Source organism: Perca flavescens, chromosome 17 (assembly GCF_004354835.1).
Source record: "Perca flavescens isolate YP-PL-M2 chromosome 17, PFLA_1.0, whole genome shotgun sequence".
In the NCBI taxonomy this organism is placed as follows: domain Eukaryota; kingdom Metazoa; phylum Chordata; class Actinopteri; order Perciformes; family Percidae; genus Perca; species Perca flavescens.
The window spans coordinates 20,982,376-21,004,539 of NC_041347.1; the positions used below are offsets into that span (position 1 = coordinate 20,982,376).

General features: G+C 42.6%; 1 protein-coding gene across 3 annotated transcripts in view; it reads left to right on the top strand.

Moving 5' to 3' along the window:
• The window catches only part of LOC114571898 (transcription factor COE3), a 65,664-nt gene extending 49,501 nt beyond the window's left edge, over nucleotides 1–16,163 (top strand). The window contains exons 11-16 of one of the 3 annotated variants that reach the window (XM_028603166.1): nucleotides 7,982–8,070; nucleotides 13,060–13,125; nucleotides 13,355–13,526; nucleotides 13,915–14,100; nucleotides 14,526–14,615; nucleotides 16,049–16,163. In XM_028603166.1, the coding sequence (XP_028458967.1) occupies nucleotides 7,982–8,070; nucleotides 13,060–13,125; nucleotides 13,355–13,526; nucleotides 13,915–14,100; nucleotides 14,526–14,615; nucleotides 16,049–16,080 (635 nt within the window). In that variant the 3' untranslated portion in view covers nucleotides 16,081–16,163. The remainder of the gene's footprint in view (nucleotides 1–7,981; nucleotides 8,071–13,059; nucleotides 13,126–13,354; nucleotides 13,527–13,914; nucleotides 14,101–14,525; nucleotides 14,616–16,048) is intronic. The other 2 variants (XM_028603167.1, XM_028603168.1) reach the window with 2 other exon arrangements.
• Nucleotides 16,164–22,164: the final 6,001 nt, after the last annotated feature.

Sequence of the window (22,164 nt, forward strand, 5' to 3'; positions counted from 1 at the left end):
TAAAAACTTTGACCGTACAATTCGTCCAATTTAAGCTCCTAATTGCATCAGAGCTTTTGGTTTTCTATCTTGGCCAAGTTTCCACGAGAGCTCCCCTCCAGGGGCAACGATGCAGGCCCTTGGTAATATGGTTCTGCAAGCAGTCCTAACACACTCAGCCACTATTTATCCTAATCAGTGACATCCACATAACCAGGATTGCTTAAAATGAACCCCTTCCGCGCCCCAGAAAATGCACATTTACCGGGACCCCATTTGTCATGGGTAAATTGAGGGTCAGTAAACTTCGCCTGTATCCTCCAGTGGGGATCCAGGACATGCATCATAACGTTAGGAGAGAATGATTGGCGAAGGCGAGCTGTCACACATTTGTCAGGGGGAAGGGAACATTATTTGCTAATTTCCCAAGCTGGGCACTGACAGGGTGCTTCGTCTTCAGACCTTTGGTGACCAGCATGGCTTCTCAGCTATTAGTACAAGTCAAGTGTTTTTTTTTTTTTTTTTTTTTTCCTCCTCACTGTAAAGCGGCAGTAATAAGAGCCAATCGTTCGACCTCACAAGATCGCAGCGCAGTGGATGAAGGATTTTGGATGGAGTAGATGCCCCATACAGTGAGCTGCTCTTGCCAGGCCTTAGTTGAGGGCAGACAGCCTTGAGGGCTGATGGATCACAAACTTTCCTCGTCAAGGTGACGCTATCGACTCCACTGCACCAAAATCTGACAAAATGGGTATGAGGCAGTCATTCATCAACATAAGGACAAAGGGGTCATGTGTGCTTCACTCAATACTGGTGGAGATCAAGAAATGTCAGCCCTGTAAGGGATGGAAAAGGAACATGTTTATAGTGCAGAAGTAAGGTCTCTGAAGTAAAGCTTCAACTACAATTAGTTACTTTATGGTTGTTAAAAACCACCTTTATGTGCATGTACAATGGTTCCACCCAAACTAAACCAACAACCTTGTAGCGTTGCAAATTAGAGATATAAATAGTGATATCCAGTTTGCATATCCAAAATTAAACTTACTTCCTGTTCCAGTCTTCTAGAGGGAGGAACAAAATGTTATGCAGTCTTGGAACCTCCTCTCCCCCCGAAAAAATTAAATAAACAAACACAGACGTCTTTATCAACACATCAGATAGGGCCTTGTGCTGTTCGGCCTGCGAATCGGGCCTATCCTTACGTCTCCTCCCAGCCCTGCCTTTACTTTGAAGTCCCAGACTCAGAAGCTGATCAGATGGAGAGCTTCCTTTTCATTTCCTGTCCTGCAGGGTTGGGTTTGGTACTCAGCTGGTTGTTGGTCAGTGATGGGGTCTGGTCTACAGCAAAGATATGCTATAATCAAAGGCATTCAAGGAGGTATGTAAACAGATTTACAGCTTTAGAAGAGGACTTGCAAACACACACCAAATACTTCATATAAGCATTGTGTATTTTAAATTCCTAAATCTGCTACACACAGCATTTCAAATTTGAGACAATTTTAAATTTATCTGCAGATTCTTCTTATTTTTTTTTATTCACCCTGCGGTATGAACTGCTGCGAGTAAGGATGGAATAGGCATTTATAAATGTCATCGCCACAGTCAAGTGGGTTGTAACCAGTTGGCACAACAGTTTTAGCATGTGTCAAAGCATGTTATCCACTAGCCATATCCCCATACCTGCCTGTCTCATTACAACTCTGGTATTTAGCACCAGCTCCACAGGAGTAGAGCAGACACTCGTTGCCAAGGTAGATGGGCCTGGTTTGAAGGCCTTGTGAGCTTGTGTGGAGCGCGACAAGGTTCCACGGAGGAAGGTCCTTGTGTCCAATTAGAGGGCTGACGTGACACGTGCTTACACTCCCCCACTGTCAGGCAGCTTGTCAGGTAGGCTTTGAGAAGCACACTGTGGCATTATTCCACAGCGTGTTATCAGCAAGTGACCTGTGAAATCCAGCTCCCGGAAATTGATTGAAATAAGTACTTGCAGTTGAGCATGTATTTCCCCCATTACACCTCTCTGTGAAATGTATTGTGGGTATCTTTCAAGAGAAAAATGAAAGTATGGCTGTGTGTTTTTTTCTCTCTCCCAGTAAGGATCGTATTCATTGATTTAATTTTAATTGGACCCACTTTTTGTCCCACAGTATCGTTAGAGGTCTGTTTTGTAATGGCTCTTAAAATGGATTGTCCTCAGTAAGTCACAGCATCAGTCCTCTGCCACAGGAAAGATAGACGGAGGAGGCAGGGTGGGGGCTCTTGATAGACGAGGATCTTTCCCCTCCTCCTCCTCCTCCTTTCTCTACCTCCTCTTCTTGCCCCATTTTCAGTATGATCCACACCCAACGGGCTTTAGAAGAACTCCACACCCCCCTCCTCCTCCACAGCTGCATTTTGATTGAAATTCATCGGCAAGTTTATTGAGAAATGAATGAGGGAGGCAGCACGGTATTGACTTTGAGAGGAAAACACAACTCATCTTGAATGAGGGGGAAAACGCGGCCGTAATTTAGCTGTCATCGATCTGTGCCCCGTCCATGTATTGATCTTCATTTTACAATATTAATTTGCGCTTGCAATCAGCTGTGAAGGGAACCCATTGGATTTCTGTAGGCCGGTAATGTGTGAAAGTCCGCCGACGTCCTTAGAGAAGTGGCACACATACTTTAAATGTCATCTAAGCGGATTGAACAGGTGTCTTTGGCCCTTTCTAATAATACAGCCAATATGAAGGGAGTATGAAATTATGGATGTGCAATCTGTAACATTGCTCCCTTTTAACCGTGTTAATTACATTTTATCTGTTGCAGGAGCAATATCTGCTGGAGACTGTAACTGTCTAGTTTTTTTCATCTGTATTGGCTCAAAGTTCATGAAATTTCAATGAACATTGATCTGTCTCCATTGATTTATCCTAACTGCAGATCTTTGAAATTTTAATTTCCTGTTCATCTTGAGACTGCTGGAGATGGAATCACTCAGTGGTAACTGGCTGCAGTGGATGGAGATGATATGGTCAGTGGTTAAACAGATGAGGTTTGCTTTGCGTGGGTTTGCTGTGAAAATTCCGATTTGGCTTGGTTTGGTTTTTAAAAGATGGTCCCTACATCTGCATGTGTGTTTTCTATTCTCTCAACACTGGAACATATCTATTGTGGAGCAGCAGCATGACTTCTGCCTTCTACCTCCTTTGTTTGCACAGTATTCAATTTTAACTCCTTCCAGTAACACTGAGAAGATATTCACTCTTTAAATGTCTCCAGTAGACTCTGCTGAACACCAGCGAGGCAAGGTCATTATGTGTGTTGATGCTGTTCTGAACTGCATCCATCTAACAGACCGCAGGTGCCTAGAAGGCTTCAGTTAGACTGTTTGACAAGTCACAAATGCAATAACACTTGAATGAACTTCTGCCTGTGCTGTTTATCTGTCTCTCCGTTTCCAACTCCCACTCCACCTCTAATTTGTGTTAAGGGGAAAGAAAAAAAATAACTGCTCAATGGTGTAGGAGGAGTGGAGATAAGCTCGAAGCAGTTAAGTATAATTAGCGAAAGTAATAGCTGGCAAATGGCAACAAGGCTAGGTTTTTATCTCCTGGAAAGATAGAGTTATCGTAATAAGCTGTAATGGCTGGCAGGAATGCTAGTACTCTGTGCAAGCTTCCATTCAGGCTCATAGACTTAACAAGGAACAATTTCCCTTAAATTTACTGCTTTGCTCAAACATTTCCCCATGTCTATACCCAGATACTGTAAGTCAATACATGTGTTCAATCCACTTCCATATAGACTGAGGGCACACAGTAGTGTATTGCCATGTAAGCACTTCTGGCTGCCAACGTCGGCCATGTTACACTGTTCCTGTAGAGCGGTTACTCATGTCCTATTTCTAGAGAACATGGAGAAGGAGCAGCAGACCACACTCAGATGCCATGTACACGCCATCCACTCTACATTTTAAGTGAAGTAGCTAGCTGGGGCGGCTAAAGGATTTCTCAGAGAAAATGTGTTTTAGTAGCATGAAAGGACGGGCAGATTAAGGTGTCAGATCAAAATAAGATTGGGAAGTGCACATTCCAGGCAGAGGAATTCTACTGAAGCCCTGCCATGAACGCTTGTGCGCATGCGTGATATTTAAAATTGGAAATGATACGGTCACAGCTGCACACCGAGTCATGCATTCCATTTCTTCATATTCTGAAACATGATCATTTACTCTCTAGACTGAGAAAATAACTGAAATATTCATAAACACCGTCTCTCAAACATCCATGTGGAAGGAGCAAGTCTCTTTCTTTGTCAAGAAATCAGTGACTATGTTCTTGCCAATAGTTATCAGCCGTTAAATTTGAAACATTTGCTGTCACTTTGTTGTCTCATTACTTTTGTTAAATCATCTCTAAAACCACGGAAACAAATTTACAAACAATTATAGCTTTGCATATGTACCGTAAGTAGGGAAAACAGATATAAGCGTTGTAATTGAACAAAGCATGCAACCTGTCTAAATCTAAACCGAAAATGAGAGAAAATGAAAATTCTATTAGTCCATAATGTTCCCTCGGTACCCCTTCACATGTGCTCTTCATCTCTCCTGCAAAGTATTCAAATGCAAGCCCTGCCTTACCTCCCCGTGTCTCTTTTTCTCTAATTATCCATGAGGTCAGTAAGCAAAATGGGGAAGAAGCCAGGAGATCAATACAAATTATCCCTGAGCAAACCAGTGCTGACAGTTTGAATTGCAGCATATGTTTACCCAAAATCAGGCAATTTATCTTAATATCAGGCGAGTAATGCAGCAGGGGTGAGAGGTCACACAATCTCTCCACCTCATAATTACCCGCCTCTAAAACAGGAAAGTGGTATTGATTGGCCGCGAGCTGGGAAGCGGGCGTGACTGGAACGTGCCAGCGACCCCCCCTCCCCCTCCACACCAACCCCTATCATACCTCCCCCCAGTTCCCCCCACCTTCCTCTGTCCCTCCTCCCCTCGGCTAGACTCCCCACCCAGTGCAGGATTTATGGGATGTGTGTGGAGGGTTTCATGTTTCCTTGCAGCGACTGAGACCCCTTACAGGAGGGGTAAGGGGGGACACACACGCTCCTACCACCCCCCCACCCCACCCTTTTCACCATATTGTGTTGGAAGGACAAGGAGGGCCAAACTAATTTTGGCATGCATGGAGTCATGCAAGGGCATCAGAGAGCAGCTCGATTTGCCTGTTATATCTTTAGAAGAAAGTAAAGTTTACGACAGAGTGTGAAGTCAGAACATAATGATGTGCCAAGGATTAAAAAAGACATGGGGGGTGGGGGGGAGGTTGGTGTAAACAGGGGACAAAGGCTGCTGTCAATGTGTGTGGTGTAAGAAAAAGTAATAGAGCAGTCCCAATGACTCTTGTAGAAGCTCAGCAGATGAAAGAAAATCTTTGCCTGGAAGAAAAAATGTGCGGGGCGCTGCGATGAATACACACATAACACATTTATTGTCCGGATTGAATATAAGTGCTCAGTATATATCATCAGCAGCTCTTACAGGATTATTGACATTGTCTGTCTGAACCAGTGTACATGCTATGACTACAAAACTGTCAACTCATCAACTGACAGCACCGTTTAGCACTAATGCAAGTCTCCATCAGCTGTCAAAAGCATTTGCATGAAATCAATAGCAGATGGCGGTCTGTGTCACCAATTTCATTACGCCGGGGTTGTTACAAAGATCATCTCCATGATAGATGAGATGGCGACATGTCGAGATCATGCCTGACGCTTGGACTGCGACTGCAGAACATTGAGCCATGTTTTAAACCTACACTGAGACAAGTTTAAATTAAATTTTTGACACATTTAAATTCCTCCATATGTTGGCATTTAATACGGTAAACTGTAAAAACTGCTGATACAATTCAGTTTAAAGTGTTCTTTAATTGTACAGGATACCCTACCCTTCAAATCACATTCATCATAATTCTTAGGTCCGCATTTACAGTGGGGCATCATTATCATTGGAAAGGCACATCAAACAGAAAACCTCTCCAAACCTAGGTCTCGTCCTGTACTGTACCTCTCTCCGGCTGTGTTCCCAGCATGCCTGGCGGGTTGTGTAGGCCCCAGCTGAGGCAGAGGACAGGAAAGCGTGATGTATCACCCTGAGAGAGCCCACTGACAGCCTCTGATGATGGATGGCCTGATTATGGAGTGCTTTTTACACATACACAATTTACATCACACTGAGCAGCGGGGTCTGGCAGGGCTGCCGTGCACATACACTCTCTCAGCCGGGCACATGCACTCACTCACACACACACACACACACACACACACACACACACACACACATATATGCATGCTCGTGTGTGTACACATGTACCGGACTGCCAGAGTGCATAGATAAGAAAGGGGGTGGAAATAACAAAAGAAAGGGGGCAAATTCCTTGCTACAGCCTTGTCATGTACAATCAATACGGCAGATCAATCCTTTATTAAGGAGAAGATGGCGTTCACCCACATTCCGAAGCGGACCTTTGTCGTTTCGGGACGCATGATGACATGTCAAATCAGATTTCCAGCAGTGTATGTTGTTGTGGTGTGGGGTTTATTCAGGTGTGCCTGGCCAGTAGGGCTGAATACCACTGTATTTGCAAGCTAGATCCTTGCTATCGATTAGCACCTCGCATTGTCCATGCTTGAACACATAATTGCTCCATGTGATCACGGTCGAGCTGGCAATTACTGTATTCAGGTTTTGGCAGAAGGGGTGCATGTGTTCGATTGTACGTATGTGTGTTGTACATGACTGCTGTATACATGCGTGAGTAGGTACAGTATGTGAGCGTGTGAGCATGCATGCATGTGTATTTAGATGAGAGGGAACAAAAGAAGGAGTAAGACACATGATTGTTCGTTTTCCTGCCGTGAGTCCCCGGCTCGTGCTTCTGTGGCCCTGCCTGCCTGCCTGCCTGTGTGTGTGTGTGTGTGTGTGGGGGGGGGGGCGCGTTTGCTTGCTTTCACATTCTCTGGTGTTCAGTAGGTTCAGCGAGCTGTGCGGTGGTAATGCTGAAATTACATGCTGAGTAATGAGTGATGGGCCAAATTACAGGCTGAACAATGAATAGAGGCAGGCAGCTCTTATTAGTCTCCATAGAAAGCCATTGATTTATGAAGCGCCTTGCTCGACGGAGTTACTCTCCTGAAAATGATATCTACATTGAGAAGTGATGTTCTCTATTAAGTCGTTCCTTCCCCCTTTACACTGCTCTCCTCCTTTCCTCCCCTCCTTCTCTCCTCTGCCCTCCCTCCCTCGCCTGGTCCTGCCTCTGAGTGTGCACATGATTGTTTAGAATCAGGCGGAGCTGTAAGGAAGCCTTTAATTACCCATTAGGACTGTCAGACATAAAACGCCCTGATCTCACCAAAGTCTGGGTTATGATTCATTTACTTTGTGCCTCTGATTCATCGCCCAATATGCCTCATGCCCCAGATTACTATTTGAGGGGTGGGAGAGATTAATGGCTCCATGGGATCTGCTGCCGTATTTCACGGGCCCAGTGTTGCAGTACAGTTGGTGCAGAAGGGTGAAATGACAGCAACTTACACTAGATCAATGTGTGGACAGCCTTTCACAGATTATTAAAGCTCGGTTAGATTAAAAGACCCCCGCTATGTAGTTTGCTGTAGTCAATATTCTGAAGCAGATAAAAAGAAGGAGGGTCCCTCTGAAGGATTCTCAGACTGATGTAGGTCATCACGGCTGTTAATGGAATAACACTTGGTGAAACAAGTGTCAGAGGAACCCGTGTCAGTTTCCATCACATGCCCCCCCTGGATATTTCATAAAACATTGTCTTGCCCCTGAGGTCTCTTTGAAATTAGGCATTCTGAAATGACTTTTGTTCTGTAAACTCCAACAGATTTCTCAATTAGTTTCTTCCTGTCTCTGACAAAATGAGTCCTGAAATGGTTCTAATTTTCATTTTCCCTTTTCTTTCTTTCAGCCCTGAATGAGCCAACCATCGACTATGGTTTCCAGAGGCTGCAGAAGGTCATCCCCCGACACCCCGGCGATCCTGAGAGGTTACCAAAGGTCAGTACAGTGTCTCTGCAGCATGGAAAAACACAGAACAGCAATTAGACGGAGCTGTCTGGGTTATAATGCCTTAATACTCTGAATGTGACAAATAAACAAAACAACATTACCATCAAGGCAGAGCACTGTGACCCCAAACCGTAACTGCTTTGCTTCACATATGTGGCTTACCCACTAACCAGCGTGGTAATGGTATTGGTTTTGTGTGTGGAGAGAGGCGTAAACTCTCTGTGTGGTAAAATAGCTCAATCAGGCGTTTTCCTCTCCAGTAGTCTGTGGAGATGGTAATCTGGTCAGAAACGACGTCTGCACCCTCATTACCCCACTCATGTTTTCCTTTCATTTTCTGCAGCTCGATTTGGTTTAATCTTTTGTTTACAGAACCCTGTGCCGTAAACCCCCTAGTCTTACTGCAGCTAATAGACAAAGACTGCATGTTATTATGCTTTGGCTTTCTTATTGTTTTCTTTTGAACCTGGGTGAAGGAGTTGAAAGCCACATCATCTTTAGACACACCGATGTGGCACATAAATAGGCTGCCATATTGAAAGACCTGAGCATGAAAACTAAGGTGCACATGTTTTTTTGTTATTTCCCTCCCCTGCAGAAACTCTTTGATTCTTTTACTCTTACCATTCCCTTTGATTCTCTTACTCTCTCCATTTCCTATTGATAAAATCTATCTGTGTTTTCACTAATTGCCACCCTGCCAGTAACCATTCCGGTGACTGACGTTCCAGATGTGTCAAGTGTAATAATATAACTGATTAGTACATTCAAAACCCCTTGGCATGTGGTAAAGTGGTGGCCACCTCAGAGTTTTAATAATACTGTAAAACCTTTAAAGACCTTATCTATTAAATCCCAGCATGCAACACAGTATTATCATTAACATCCAACGGACAATTTAATAAAGAACAGACTGTGTGGTAGCTCTAGATGTTTGACCAAGGCAATGTGGAGAAATGGAACATCACAGCTAGTCCCTGGTTCAGTATATGAAGTGTTTCAATTAGACTCAGTCCCTGTGGAGACAGGAAACAACACCTAGACATGAAATGTTACTCTAATTTCAACTGTAAACGTAGACCAAAAGGTAAAGTACACTTGCCTTTAATATCCACATGGCTTTCTGTCTCCGCAGGCATCACTGGTCAATCTAGCTACACTGTTTCCATTTTATAAAGTCAGTGTCTTTGTGAAATCCACATCTTTAAAACAAAGAGAGCAACAATGTTAAACACAGCTTTATTACAAAGAAGCCTTACTTCTTTCCTTGAATACAAAGCGTTGTTGGCTGTGAGACAGATTTTGACACTGAACCCAAGATTAGTTTCCTGGGTGTGCATACACTTAATATAGCACAGTCTCCCGGCCTTTGCATGAAACAATCACAGAGTGAGATGAAACCCTGCACTTCCAATAAACAACATAAATATTTGATTTGCTCTCTAATGGACCCAAATATGGGGTTCAGGGGGCATGTAAATGATCCCACCAAGTGATTCGTCATTGTTAAGCTTGCCATCTGAGGGTCAGCTCACGGGGTCAAAAGCACATTCCCAATAAAACAGCCCGCGGCAGGCTGACGCTTGCATGTACATTTGGAATGAGAACAGAAACAGCATATAGAGAACAGCCATTACTGGGTGCAGGTGATGTTGGGAGACTCTATAAAAAGATGATAAAGCTGGAGGACGCACGGTGTGCATTAGCAGAAAGGCAAATCGACACCAAGTCCACTCACCGCCTCTACCCCCCCCTCCCATGACTTCACCCTCCAGTTGATAATATTACTGCGCTATATTGATTTCCACCAGCCTTCTCCCTGGGACCAGTAAGACACGTGGTAATTGTAAGGAGACAGAAAGCCAATATGGGAGTGCTCATGGATAGCAAGGGATGCACGCTAATATTGTTGCTACACAGAGAAAAAAGGGGGGAAGCTGCCTCTGATTGAAGTTTACCTCGTAATTCTAAGACAACATCGTAGATGACAGTCTGACCCTGTGGGAGGAGTGGAGATATAAAAATTCAATGCAAAGTCCAGGGTGAATATGAAAGTAATAAGTGTGAGCAGTCAAGTGATGAGAAAGGAGATTGGTTTGCGGGCATTGCGTTAAGTGAAGAGAGACTTTGGAATTCACCCTCCTTTTTAAGATCTTGTTATAAAACAATTTTCTATTCATAATATAAAAAAGACAATTTATAATACCATTTTGTGCCCTCTGGCAGTAATGGACAAATAGACTGGATATCACATTATATCACACTCAATTTCTCTCTTCTGTAACAAATTAGATTCATTATGAAATTAAAAGTGGAAACTCAATATTGTTTTATTATTAAGCTGATTGCTTTGGATTCCTTTCTTTCCTTCCAAAATGAGCATAAGCCCATTCTTTTCCAATTCTTTGTGTAATCCACAAGGAGAAAATATTACAAATGTGTTCATGTCAAGCAATTACCCATGTATTTAAATGAATCTCTCTTCCTGTGCTCTTTGAAGTACCTTCATCTAATGGCCCTATGCTTCTAAATGCATTCATTACCTCAGGCTAGAGCTAACAGAGTAATTGCCTTACAGTTTTATAATGGCATTAGCACTCCAAGCTACATAACCTAGGCCCTCTTTTATTAACTGTGATAATATAAATACAACATCCATGTTAATCTAGTGCTTGAAGAATCACATTTGGGCTGTTTTAGACCACTTCTCCTTATTGTTAGATATTCTTTATGAAACATAATTTGTTATGGCTTCCTCTAATTTTTTTTCTCTGCAATAACAAAAAAAGACCTCTAAATCGGAGGTGATCTGTCATCTGAGCAGATCCATTTAAACAGTTGTTGAACACAAGACCTTTATGCAAAGCGAGGCAAACAATAGCAGAAATCTGTCACGCATTTGTCACAGAACAACAGAAATCATTTGAGGCCTTTAATTGTTTCAATTTAACATGGCGTGTTCTGATATGTCTCCATGACAAGAAAGCCAATTACACTTATGCAGGAGTAGTATTGAGATTTACATGGAAATGCCCTCAGAACACTATTCCGTGTTAATCGTATTCACAGCGTGAGCTGATATGCATGAAAGCGTCTCGTCAGAAGAAAACAAACTTCTTCCTTGATTGGGTGCAGCACTTCTCATCATCCTCGGATATGACTAGGTTGCACTTAAGCATAGCCGTGCGAGTCAGCTTGGTTAGTTAAGACACCACGCGGTAAACGACAGATTAAGGATGAGAGGCAATATCGTTTTCTCTCCTCCTTTTTCCAAGCTGTCCTTATGTCACTGCTGCAAAGTACCATATGGACAAGGAGGGAGAGGACGTTTTACAGAGAATGAAACATGGCTTGCGAACGCGACAGTCTTAATTGCTTTAATTGTTGTTTAAAATTGAGAGCCATGTAGAAGATCTTGAAATATGATAGAATAGATTATTGGTAATTATTAACTGCAGACAAAAAGAAAGAAAACCACTTTATCTCACTCAGCAAGAGAGAGAGAAATCTGTTCTGCCTGATGAGAACACATCAAGACAGCTGGTCCTCTCATTTAGTCTACCTGCCTCACGACAACCATAATTCTTTATTTGTATGCAAACTAGATGCATGCAACGTTGAGCATACACACCAATTTCAGAGGTAAATGCCCATTCTAAGAGCCACCCATCCGATAGCTTGGGGTGGATTAAGCGATATGTTTCTATAAGAGAGCATGGCATACGCTGGAAGTGGCTTCTACAGTGATTCATCTTGATAAATCAAGGACTGTGGTAGATATGCTCCTCAGGATGAAAGGGCCCATACGCACACTCCGTACACACTACATACGCTGTGCTTTGGAAATGCAGGCCAAGTCTTGGAGGCCGCTGTTTGAAGGCGCGAAGGCTGTGTTTACATTCATTTACGGCAGCTGCCGTCTTAATCCCACACTGCTATTGCCAAGTGATGGAACACTTCAGACAAATTACCGAGGCCTGCAAAAGAAAACACAGTGAATGTGGGAAGAAAACAAGCGCCATCTGAGATGTTTCTGGTGACAGATTTGCATTGCTTTTAACCAGGGTTCTAACAGCGTAGTCGACAAATCTCTGCTCTACAGCAGGTGACAACAAGCAGGCATTTTAAAAAACACACGCAACAGTCATGTCTGCAACTTGCCTTTGTCAGATTAAATGCACTCTAAAAGAAGAAGAGGGTTTTCATAGAGCATATTGCCTTCTGTATTATAGAAAACAAAGACAGCAGTCTGGTTGCTTGAGAGGGATTTAATTGTAAGTGCTGAATTCAAAGAGCAGATAAAGACACACGAACGGGCCAAACCCCACCTAGCTGGAAGCCCGAAACAGAGTGGGGGGAACAGGATCCAGGGCCAACTCATTTTCAGTGTTAAGAGCCAAAGCAACACAGCTAATCCGCATTGTCAAGCGGGGGCAAGCATGCAGACATGGATAAGACCACATCCTGAGCATCCGTGTCCCCAAGGCACAAGCACCCAGCTCTTGCTGGATGGGAAGTCATTTGTGAAGTCCTTTGCAACAGCCAGTCAAAGAGGTTAATTGAAAAATTCCTTAATGTCATTACAACAGAACTAGATTAACCCAGAGCTAATTCACTTTATTGTTCTGAAGAGAGGGGACTCAGCGCTGAACTACAGAGCAAACGTGAAGCCCAGAATCAGGGGTGAGGTGTTGTTTTTAAAGGACTATGCCAGTTTAATTAAGATAGGGAACATTATTCACTGCTCTGCATGGTTGGAAGGAGCAAAGTGGTAGTGCTGTGTAAATGCAGCACCGGTGCCTCTTAAATCAGGGTGGCTTTTATTTAGGCGATTGAATATGTAAACATTTCTAAAGCTCTCTACGACCCTGCCGTGTAATGTTGTTTTTGATATTGTTTGCTACTGTATGGACCACTGGGGTCTCAACCATGATCTCTTTGGGTCTTAACATTTACACTCCCTGTTTTCCTCATCAGGAGGTGCTACTGAAGAGGGCGGCTGATCTCGTCGAAGCCCTGTATGGAATGCCCCACAACAATCAGGTCCGTATCCACACAGCTCCTTATACAGTACCTCTGCTAAATAAGAAACCATTGCAAATTCACTGATAGTATCACCAAAGGGTATTTTCATCACTATATCTGGAACAATGTAGGCTACATGCATTGTGAGTTAACCATATAGCCATGAACCATGCATCAAAGCAACAGCACAGCTATAAAAAAAAACAACCATAAATAACAAAACCTCTGCCTTCTCTGCGCTTTCCAGGAGATCATTCTGAAGAGGGCAGCTGACATCGCCGAGGCCCTGTACAGCGTTCCCCGCAACCACAACCAGATCCCCTCTCTCGCGAACACAGCCTCCCACGGCATGATGGGAGTCAACTCCTTCAGCAGCCAGCTAGCAGTCAATGTGTCTGAGTCACAAGGGAATGACCAAGGTATGTGATTTAGGGTATAACTCTGTGGTTCTTAAAAGTGGGGTCCTTGAGGGGATTCCAGGGTTTTGCAGCAAAATGAGAAATGGTTCAATTACACTCATTAAAATGCGAAAATAGATAGAAATTACTTTTTTGAACACTGAGTTCACTACCTCCATCCTTACCTATAATACAGGCAGTTAAAGGGTTCAATTAAGTGCCACATTCTTTTTTTTTTTTTTTAAACTGGCATCTGCAGTATGTGCTGATATAAAAATGTTAGATTGCAGCTGTAAATCCCCATTATCATTTACTGTAATCAGTGCACATTTCCCTGGTAAATACTGTACCGAAGGAAAGAAATGAATGAAATTAATTTCCCTTTCTATCTTCCACCCATGTTTTTCAGTGGGCTACAGCCGGAACACCAGCAGCGTGTCCCCCCGGGGCTACATCTCCAGCAGCACCCCGCAGCAGTCGAGCTACAACTCCGTCAGCAACAGCATGAATGGCTACGGCAATGCCGGTATGAACCTAGGAGTGCCAAGCTCCCCCGGGTTCCTCAACGGATCCTCTGCCAACTCCCCATATGGAAGTGAGTAGCTTGCCACTATCGCACGCTGTAGTAGCACTAAGCTGCTGCTGATTTAATTCCAGCTCCCACATTCGTTTTCACTTCTATGAATCACTTCTGACAGGGTTATAACATTATTGATGGTGATAATATATTACTATTCATTCACGGGGGCTTGTTTAGTTTTAGTACTTCGGAGAACACACATGTAGCGTAGAGTAGCAGGAATATTCATTTTTATGTGTACTTCACCATATGCCACGTGTATTTGTTCAACCGGACAAGATGTTGATGGTAGGGGCCTGTGAGTACTGATCATGTATCCCCCCTGGCAGTAATACTATCCTAGCCTTACCTTAACTGCCCTCTCCCTCTCCAGCACTACTCACAGCACGTTCTCACTCTCACCCCTCCCTCGTTCCTTTCCCTCCCTATCGTCTCTGCAGTTAAACAAAAGAGCGCCTTCGCCCCTGTGGTCCGACCCCAGGCCTCCCCACCCCCCTCCTGCACCAGCGCCAACGGCAACGGACTGCAAGGTGAGCCCCCCTCACCCCCTCATCCCTTCCCTACGGACTACTGGTCAGATACCGCTGCTCAGGCCTCTGTCCGGTTTGGTGAGGGATTAATCATTACAAATATAATATGCATTTTGACAGGCCAATTTACACCTTACAGTTCACACTCACACACACTCACACAGAGCATGCCTTTACACACACACACACACACACACACACACACACACACGACACACACACACACACACACATGCAAGTATAGGACTGCAAGCGCCGTCTCACGTCTGTGCAACGCAAACATACATCCTTGTTGCCCTTTTATACAAATGATCCCCTCTGATGTCGCAGGAAAAGACCTTCCCCGAATTGTTTTAGTAATTATGTTTATTAGGTTTTGTGCATGTGTCATGACCAACATGATTACTTTGAAAACAAGCTTAGCCGTAGTGTGTGCCCCAAGATTAATAACATTGGGCTTAATGAAGTGGGAAATTAAAGTTCATCTTGCTACACGTTCATACTTATTAATACATGTTGTGCAGAAATTAATGAGCAATGCCTTGCCATCATCTGCGCTGGCAAACTTAAAAGCATTTCAACCATGACTCTACAAATATACTCAGAGCAATATAATAATATATCATCCCAGCACTTCACTAGTCGCCTAATTGTTAAAACGTGTGAAAGTACTGAATATATAAACTCTAAGGGTGAGGTACAGTTGCTAATGATATCCTAAGCAGATGGTCTTGGTAAAATAACGGAAGCTACCTTTGATCTTCCCTAATCTCTCTTAGATAATGACACAGAGGCACGACTTGGGAAATGTGGAAATGAAGGACTAATGTGCTGTACAGTGTTGGAGAGGGAAGGATAAAGAGATGAGGGGAGGAAAGAAAGCGATAGAAGGAATCTGAGGGGAGTCTGAGGAGTGTCTAGTACTGTAGCATTGTGGCATTGTGGGAAGTGACCGTGTTGTTGCTCTGCCGTCACCACGGCTGTGTCTCCTGGGAGTCTGGGCCACTGTTTGCCATTACCCCAACGCCAGGAGAAATATCACACATAGCAAGACTGGCATGCTGGGGGCTGAAATGTCAGAGCAGGAGGGAGGTTTTTAAACTCGCCCCGTTAGGAGGACGTGCAGCAGCAGGCTGGCCGACACGGCAAACACTCACAGGCACATACGCAAACAGGCACATTAAGGCATACATTCACGCACTTGTGCAGTCAGATGGCTGGACTCACACACACACACACACACACACACACACACACACACACACACACACACACACACACACACACACACAGACACACACACACACACACACACACACACACGCATGCATGCACACCTACACCAAATTACAAAATAAATGTTTAATATTTATATCCATATCTGTTTTTAGCAAATAAACTAATCTTTTTTTTCCTTCTGTTTTATTTTCCAGCCATGTCCGGCCTGGTTGTCCCTCCAATGTAAATGCACTTTTATCATCTCAAGCACCAGTCTTCACATTACCACTTCACAGAAGCACACGGCAAAAACGCTGGTGTAATGTATAGTCAACCGCTTGTTCTGTCTTTAAAGATGAAAAAAAAAAAAAAATGTCGTTTTTTTTTCTTTTAAATGACTTTTGCAAACCTGCAGAAAAAAAGGATTTCATGAGGAACAATATATTTTTTTCTGTGGGATTTTTTTGTTTGTTTATCTCCCCCCCTACCCCCCCCTCCCCTCTCCCTCCCCATTTGATCACCCTTGAAGAAAACACGGGATGATGAAGGGTTTATTTTGTATACCTGTCGGGTTGTGCTTCGGCCTTGGATATGTCCAATCAACCACACATTCAATACTGGAAGGGACTCTGTGGACTCACCATCTGGTTGTAAAGTAAAAACACTGATGTACAGTACATTTGCCAATGAACTTCAGAAATTGTTTTTCTGTTTCAACTCTCTTTTAATAGATTCACAACAGTTGTGTGTCTTTATAATGTGACTTTTTGTATTTTTATGTGTGAGAAAAATACACAGGGGCCAAGACAGTTTGAATTTCAACTGGAAATTATATGAGATATATAATGTAGAAAATTGATCATAAAAGTACAACAAATACGAGTAAAAGGGGTTGGGCTGGGTGGGTAAGGTTGTATCATGTTTCATTCCTGCATTTTAACTTAAATTTTGTAATTTATTGTAGCTAGAAATCATCTTCAAAAGTAAAAAAAAAAATCCTCTTGATTCAACAAGCACACTGATGTGTGCAAAACACTGCTCTGTTGATGAATATGATGTACTTCCATGTCTAGAGCTTCCTTTTAAGCAAGTGTGTTTTGCCATGTTTTTCAACTTTTTTGCTAGCACTGTATATTAATGCATTCCTAGGCTACTGTGAAGTCTGTTTCTTGTTGATGAGGAGCAGTCTCCCCCTTCTAGCTCCAACTCCCTTATGTGTTTTATATGTGGTTAAAAATTGTAGACTATTGTGATATTGCCAAACTTGTGCTAAATATTTATACATCTGTCTTTTTCATGTTCTTTTAGATCAACAAAAAACATTTAAAAAACAAAATTAAAATCCATTGAGAATGTAGGAGTATAGTAGTTCATCGTCATATTTCTGTTCAAATACACACTTGCGCTCACTGAGGGAAATTTTGTAACATATCAACTATAAATAATGTATTTATCTCTGAAATTTTGTATATTGCTTTTCATTATGTATGTATTAATCGTCATGCCCTTAATATAGTGATGCAGCACAGATAATTCAGCCAAGAACTGTTGCCTTCATTTGTTTTCTTTTTGTATTTGATGAAATGCAATGTGCATATATTTCATGTGTATCCTCAAAAATTTGTGTTACTCCGTCAAGACTCTCTGTCCATTTTTTAAAGGGGAAGTCAAACTTCATTGTTTATTTTTATATTGATTTTAAATTATCTATACAGACCATTTTGGAGAAAACTTTGTTGGTTGTATTGTCAAATAAATTGTTTGTGACCCATATGATAGTTGTTAAGATCCAATAGAGACTAATGTGCATGAGGGACAACCTTGGAGATAAAAAAAACACTCCATTTGTGGTTGTATTTTTTTCTGTTTTGTAGAATGTATAGAAGTCATTTTTACTCACCACTTATGACTCTGCCACATAGCTTACATGTGTTTACAGGGAAGAAAATTTAAAAATGTCAACATTTGGAATGGAAACAGAAATGAATAAGTGATGTTTTATTAAAATTTTCAGTAAAAACACAATAGCTCCTCAACTGTGGACTTCTTCAGTTTTAAGTACAGTTTGGCTGGCAGACAAACTGACAATCAGAACAAAGAAAAAAAGACAGTAGAAACTTCTGAAGACAAACCTGTGATTCGTCTGTAAGTTGTAGTGTTTAGACTTTGCCATAGAGATAACTGTTTGAAACCTGTGGAAAAGTGTAACATCCATAAAAGATGAAAACTGCTCTATACTCATATTCTTTCAGCAAAGCACTCTGACATTGTGACATATTCATACTGGTCTTTGTATCAGCATATCCTGCATCTGTGGTGCTTCAAAGGTTCTTTGTAGTCATTCATAAACAGTGCAAGCTTTTTATTCAAAGCACCCCAAATGGGGCTCATTCAAATCCCTCATTTCATTGCATTAAGCCACCTAGTTAATAAAGAATCAATACATTGAAAGAGCAAGGTTATCCTTTGTCTATAAGGGCTGGTATCGTTTTGAACCTCTTATAGTTTGAGCGCTGAAAGGGGGGGGCCCTGTGAAATCTATACTCATCAAGTGGGTCAAACAGAAGGATAGAAGTGTTTGAGGGAAGAATGGTGGTTCTCCTTAAAAACAACTGAGCATCTTATCTGGCATCCTGAGTGGTCGCGGAGAGCAGGTCACAAAATGTCAATTTCTCATCAAGGCAACATTGTCCGAGGCCACCTCTGCCTTTAATGCACAATTAAACAACGGCAATCCTGAGTGGCAATCAGCATATCACAGCTTATTATGTCAGCCAGCATGCACAGATCTCACGGCAACGGGAGATAGTCCAGGAGTTGCTGATAGCGCAAAGGACAGATGCACTCAAAAGAGCGATTTAATTTTCAGCTGCGATCGCCTTGTGCTTCAAATCATTCCCTCGATAATCCAATGTGTCTGATAACAACTGCCACATATCTGCTTCCTGACATTGCATTATCTGTTTCAGATACACACATACACAGGTTTGGATCTATTGCCTTGCTCACTGCTGTCTCTGTTATTCAATGACAAAATGTTGCACAAACTGTATATTTATTTAGACTTAACTGCCCAATACACGAAACCAAGAAAAAAGTCCCATCGCAGAAACAACAACCAACAGAGCAAAGTAAAAAAAAAAAAAAAAAAAAATAAGACTTCTGAGAATTCTGAGCGTAAAAGTACAATCAAAAAACGCCAAGTTTGCTCCGTTGTTGCCAGTTTTAAGAGCTCTGAAGCCTTGCAGGCAGGCTCGAGGTACAGTATATTGTCTCAGCAGGTTTCTCTGTACCCAATGACCAGCCGCTAGCTCTGCCACACCACTCAATCATTGTGAGAGCCTCTTTATTGGAGAACTCTAATGGCCACCCTCCACCATGATCTTAATGTGTGCATTAAATATTTATAAATCCTGGGTCAATAATGCCCCATAACCAGAGCCTGACAGACCCCCACCGTACCATGTGGCTGCCTCCCTCTCAAACACAGGCAAAGGTCAGGGGGTCACGCAATCAAAAGAAAGCGAGGCTCGCCACATCCATATGTTGCCACTCTTATCAAGACTTTCCTCAGTACTGGTTATCTGTCAAAGGAAAGAAATATTGAGAGCAATATCGATCTTAACTAGCCTAGTGTTGCCGAGGGCTATGCTTCAAACATCTGCTCGTGCATTGTTATATTTAAAAAAAAAAAAAAAAAAACTCCTTTCAATAATATAAGCCTGAGCGGTAATATTGAACATCTCTGTCTGACGCAGGCTGCCTGAGCATGACTAATAACCGCGTTATTAACAAGCATCACTGGAGAGTTTTAAAAGTTGATATACACTATACGGACTGAACGTTTCTTAATTAGTGCCGGGTTAATTGTGCAGCCTGGCATCTACAGGGGTGACTCAGTAGCTTTACGTGACCAGGCTGCACTCCTGTGCTGTTCAGGTGAAAGATTGTGCTCCGGTGATAGCACACACAAAAGAGCGGCCGGACAATGAGCCAGTCAATGGAGAGCTCCAGTTGAAAGAGCCACAATGGCCGTGCATGCTGGGAATTGGGCTGGATGATATAAAGGAATGAAACCTTCATTGAGGCCATGGAGGACAAGCATTCAGAAAAGAGGTTTTGTTTGCTCTTTATCAATCTGCCGTTTCCCATGAGAAAAAACAATTCAAACTGACCTTAAAAAGAGAATATTACCTTACACATCAACTCCCTATGTAACTCTTATTGAGGGGGCTTATACATTCTGCCAATATGTATACAGTATCAAGACAGGCCGTAAAACTAAAAGGTGGAAGATAGTTTATCTTCTCTGCTCGATGGGCAGTGCTGAGAAGTACTTTTTAAGGATTTGCTCTCGGACAGACAGGATTTGTGTAACCGCTGAGTGATGTGTTCTGTGAAGGGGAAAAAAAGTGGTTGCAACTCTCGTGAAGTTTATACATGAGAGGGATTCTGCTGCTGTGCCTCCGACTCATTAAAACTGCACAACTAGAGATCATAACTTTGAGATGACAATGAATTAAAATAGGAAGTCTGACCTTTTTCTGTACAATTCCACATTTGAATCAAAACAGGGAATCCGACGCTTTTCTATAAAACAGTCCCACATTAGCGCAGTCTCCTGACTGTGAATCGGTACATCAGATAAGACACTGCTCCCCTGCTACTGTACACTGGGAGTCAGCTTTGCAAGGAAAACTCTAGATCCTCGCAAAGATTTCCACTTCACTCGCTGCAGTCAAGGAGGATGAGCAAAGTATCCCAGTGCTTCAAAAATCCATTAAACTTGTATTTGGGTGTCATTTGATACGTCATCAATGTTTCAGTGCATTTCAAACCCACAAATGCAGGATTTACTGCTGGTAGAAATACAGTATTCACTATATTTTCCTTCTATGAACTTCACTTAGTCCAAACATTACACTGTAAAGATTGCCTGGTCAGGGAATGTTAGGCTACGGTGATAAAATAATATCACTTGAACTATATTTTCTGCCATAGTCTCTACCACATAGAGCTCCTTTCATAGTACCCCTCTGTAGTGCTTTGTCCAGTAGTTCTGGATATGATATCATCTATTAATAATGTATTGGCAATGGATTACATAAAAAGGGAGCAGAAATAACATCCAATATTCATGCCCCCTGAGCTTGACTGTGTCCAATCCGTTTGGCCCATAAAACCTTAGCCCCATTTCCATATCCGCTGTGGGTCACGACAGGTCTGCCGCATAAAGGCTCACAGAGCAGTTCAACTCAGGAAAAGGGCAGTAAAAATCGGGTGGATTTCTGAACCCTTATGAAACAGCCCCCCTTTGGAAAAAAAGTGAAAAAGCCCTTTTCCGATTTCAGCGCCTGTAAAAAACCTGGTACTGTATTTCCCTCTTTAATTGTGCCACTTGAGAAATTGACGTGCCTCTGAAACATGGCATGAATCTCACAGTTATTGCAGTCCCCTTGGCAGGGAATGTTGATACAACATCTGCATGCTATAGAAAGTAATGGAAGTAGCAGAGGTGGCAGCTGCAACTCTACAGGAAGTGTGCCATTTTCAGGCAGTGCTGCTGTGAGAACCACTAACTGCCAGCCTGGTCTTGCAGGCAGCTCTGATTGCCAGGACACTATGACAAACACGCAGGGGCTGGGAGTGTTGCATCCTGGGGGATGACAGCTTCTGTTTGATTGTCAATAAGGCTCATTAGCAGAAAAAATGGAGAATGCGAAAAGAGATTAAATGGCTTGAGACAGGGTCCCCCTCATGTTTCATTACAGAGGATTTATCAGAGCCTTTATTTCATCAATTCCGCACAAAAAAAAAAACACTTAGTGCTTTCCCCCAAAAAGTTAAAGCTAAATTTATATTTACACATAAAAATCTATACATTCCAGATATTGTAATGAACCACTATTTCATCAAAATAGACCCAACAAGTGCTAATCAAGCCCTTTAAACATCATCCACACCTTACATAAACCTCTCTCCTCCTGGTCTGAGCGACTCTCATCTTAAGAACAGTGGCGGATGTTTCCCTCCATCTTAGGGAGGAACGGCCAACAAAGCAGCGTGTAAGGGCCTTTCCCTGAAGAGTCCTTGTCACGCCGCGCCAAACCTCTGTGATTATCGTTGTTTTTGCAGAGAGTGTCCATGCCTGCCAATACCGCTGTTCCATAAATGAATTTGGCCCCTCGTCAACGAATTACCTAACACGCAGAACTGTGTATGTGTCACATCCAATTCCAACTCACCGGCTTTGGTGGTGTGTGTCAGCTGGAGGACTTAATCATCAATCGTCAATCATAATAAGCGAAGCACATTGATAGGGCCCCTTTTT